The sequence below is a fragment of the Priapulus caudatus genome, unplaced genomic scaffold (genome assembly GCF_000485595.1).
Source record: "Priapulus caudatus unplaced genomic scaffold, Priapulus_caudatus-5.0.1 Scaffold705, whole genome shotgun sequence".
NCBI classification, from domain to species: domain Eukaryota; kingdom Metazoa; phylum Priapulida; class Priapulimorpha; order Priapulimorphida; family Priapulidae; genus Priapulus; species Priapulus caudatus.
This window is the reverse complement of record NW_014577766.1, coordinates 54,554-58,016: the sequence shown is the minus strand read 5'-3', so window position 1 is coordinate 58,016 and position 3,463 is coordinate 54,554. Positions and strand designations below refer to the sequence as shown.

Genomic DNA, 3,463 nt, shown 5'->3' with positions numbered 1-3,463 from the left:
CTGAGCCGCTAATTGACTCGTTCTCCTTGTCCTCTTTCTCCTTTTCCTTCTCCTTTGTGGTACACGGTGGACCTACAAAACATGATGTGGATATAATATATAATACATATGTATATATAAATATATAATATTTATATGTATATATATATAATACTGCAGCCGCAAGCCCTCCCGAGGCGATGATACGTGCTAACGTTCGCTTGTTTCGTTTTTTCGTTGACAGAGAAGAGCGATCCGTTTCGTTTCCAGGGAGAGGGCGTCTTCTTCAAGGCCAAGATCATCGGCATCGATGATGTGGCGCAGGCGAGAGGAGACCAGATGTGCCAGGAGTCGATGCAGAACCTTAAGGTGTGCTAGCGCGAAGTAGAGGAGAGTATATAAGAGTAGTGTGGTAAGGGTTCTCCCAAGAGCAGCTTATAGCCTGGCGGCCCGCCAGGCTTCGTCCGAGCGCCCCGCGTCATCCACTAAAAATGCACGCCGCGCACTTGGTCTAGATATCATGAGCCGCCCCATGCTAAAGTATCAATAGGCCGCCCAGACGCCCCTAGTCACGCAAAGCGCCTTCGCAATTTGCAACTAGAACCGTAAAGGCAGCACCCCCATGCTATATCATGAAAAAGCTTGGAGAACCCTGGAGTGAGTGAGTATAGATAGATAGATAGATAGATAGATAGATAGATAGATTAAGATAGATAGATAGATAGATGATAGAGAGAGAAGCGAGAAGAGAGATAGTGAGAGATAGAGAGGCTCCTTCAAGTGGGCAATGATTTGGGGAGACAAGAGCAGACAGACAGACAGACCGCGGATGCGAGAGCGAGATTGTACAGGTGCTGTTGCGTGCAAACAGGCTGAGTGACGACTAAGCACACTGCCCGCGCATTGCGCAGGCTATGCATCAAGGCGAGGCGGTGAGGGCACAAGAAGAATGGGGGGAGAGGTTCTCATCAAACGTCTCGCCCTCGGATCGGACCTCAGGATCGCTACGACGAGAAGACAAATGTAAGACTGCTCTAGGGGGCGGCCTCCGCGGCGCGCGACCGCGCAAGCAACGAAGCCCGAAAGCAGCAATTCGGCGTCTTCGTTGTTCAAGGATCCTGATCTGTCTCTCTCTCTGTCTCTGCTCTTTTCTCTCTCTGCTATGTCTCTCTCGTGTGTCTCTCTCTTTGTCTCTCTTCAACTCCGTCTCTCTCTACTCTCTCTTCTCTCACTCTCTCTCTATTCTCTAACTTATCTCTTCTCTGCTCTCTTCTCTCTGTCTCTCTCTCTCTCTCCTCTATCTCTCCTCGACTCTCTCTCTATCTGCTGAGCTCTATCTCTTTCTCTCTTTCTCTCTCGGTGCTGCTCCTGTCATCTGCGGTCCTCCTGCAATCGTCTCGCGTCTCTCGTCGTCTCTCTCTCTCACTATGTCAGCGGCGGCTGTGTGGGCAGCGGCCTGCTCAGCGTCTCTCGTCTCTCTAAATCTCTAATCTTGCTCTCTCTCTCGGCTCTCCCCCCTCCTCTCTCTGGCTCGCGTCTCTCTCGTCGCTCTCTCTCTCTCCTCTCTCGTCTCCAGCCCACCACTCTCTCTCTCTCTCGGCTCATCGAGCTCTCGTCTCGTCTCTTTCTCATCCTCCCTCACACACACAACACACACGATTCCAGTTAGAGTAAATCGGAAACGACGTGGGTCGTGTGAGTACTTATGAGGGGGATCTGGCATGTTGCTGGGTGAAGGCTTGGCGGTGTATGGCGCGTGCGTAAGTCGTGCGATGCGTGTGCCGTAACCGCGGCGATGCGTCGCGTAAGTCATGCGGAGCGCGCGTGGCCGTAAGCCGCGGGGCGATGCGTGCGTAGTCCGTGGCGCGACGCGCGTCGTAACCGCGGCGATGCGTGCGTAAGTCGTGCGACGCGCGTCGTAACCGCGGCGATGCGTGCGTAAGTCGTGCGACGCGCGTCGTAACCGCGGCGATGCGTGCGTAAGTCGTGCGACGCGCGTCGTAACCGCGGCGATGCGTGCGTAAGTCGTGTGCCGCGCGTCGTAACCGCGGCGATGCGTGCGTAAGTCGTGCGCTGCATGTCGTAACCGTGGCGATGCGTAATAACGGGCCGGCGGCGTTCAGCGCGAGACGTACAGCCGGCTGATTGATCGCTCGCACAGGTGGCGGGAATTCCCCACGCTAGAATATCTTTCTCTCCTCCCTCTGCCACTCCCTCTGTCTGTCTGTCTCTCTCTCTCTGTCTCTCTCTCCCTTTCCCTCTCCCTCTCGCTCTCTCTCTCCCTCCTCTCCCCCTCCCTCTCTCTTTCCCTCTCACTCTCGCCTTCTTTTTCGCCCCCTCCCTCTCTTCTTCCTCCTTCTCCCTTTGCCTTTCTGTTTCTATGTCTCTCACTACCACCTCCTCTTTCTCCCCTTTCCCCTTCTCTCCCTCTCCATCTCTCTCTGTCTCTCTCTCCTTTCTCTCTCTCTCTCCTTTCCCTCTCTCTCTCGTGCTAATAGCTTCACCTCTACTTCTAGGTGGCCACGTATAGTCACAAGGTGCACAAGATCTCGTTTATAGCGAGGGACGCGTCAGACCCGCGTGCTTTCGGCTACATTGTCGGCATCGGCGATGGCCAGCACAAGTTCTTTGCCATTAAGACAGACAAGGCGGTAAGTGACGTCCCACACACGAGCGCGTTGTCGTGTTGTCTCAGTTGAACTTGGGGGGTTTTACGATCAGGCGCGCAATTTAATGTAATAGTTTGTGTTCGCTAGACCCCGTGTAATTTCTAGAACCTATTCTGTATCTAGTTAAAGAACTAACTGTTTCAAAATTCTATTCTCTATTCTGCTATTCTCTATCTAGTTGCTTTTTAAAGGGCGAATTGTTTCGAGTGCAGTGTTAGATTTCGTTAGACATCACATAATTTCTAGAACTAATTATACGTAGCTAATTACGTTTTAATTAGTGCCGGAAGCAGGATGTTTAATGAGATCTCGCGTCCTTGCATAGGTTGCGTCTGTAGATAGCTAGTAGCCGGTCTTGGCTTGTATTGGTTTTTGAGAGAAGTTTGCTGTCTTGTGTCATTATAAGTAACAACATCAGGATAAATTTCCGTACTGCTCATGCCCTGTAAATCCCCCTTGTAATGACGGTTCAGAGATTTCTATTGCTCGCATGTTGCCGCTGTTTTAATATGTACTACCCTTTCAGAGAAACCCAGTGTCTCGGTTGATTCTCGGTAACGTTGGGGGTTAAATTTCCACACCAATCTCGCCCAATTTTTAGCTCATCTGACGAAGTCAGATGCAGCTTGTAGAATTGCACGATCGTCCGTCCGTCCGTGCGTCCGGCCATCCGTCCGTGCGACAACAGTTGGGCACAAATCTTAACCGCTCGACGTACGGTCACGATATTCGGGACGTCGGGGGGGGGGATCGTCAAAACGAGTTGGGATGTCCAAGGTCAAAGGTCAAGAGGTGTAAAAGAAGGGGGAACATTC

General features: G+C 51.9%; 1 protein-coding gene across 1 annotated transcript in view; it reads left to right on the top strand.

Moving 5' to 3' along the window:
• Positions 1–3,463, top strand: part of LOC106812949 (disabled homolog 2-like) — a 41,347-nt gene that overhangs the window by 26,936 nt on the left and 10,948 nt on the right. Inside the window, exons 2-5 of the mRNA XM_014816966.1 lie at positions 224–348; positions 891–929; positions 961–1,002; positions 2,496–2,630. Coding sequence (XP_014672452.1) covers positions 224–348; positions 891–929; positions 961–1,002; positions 2,496–2,630 — 341 coding nt within the window. The remainder of the gene's footprint in view (positions 1–223; positions 349–890; positions 930–960; positions 1,003–2,495; positions 2,631–3,463) is intronic.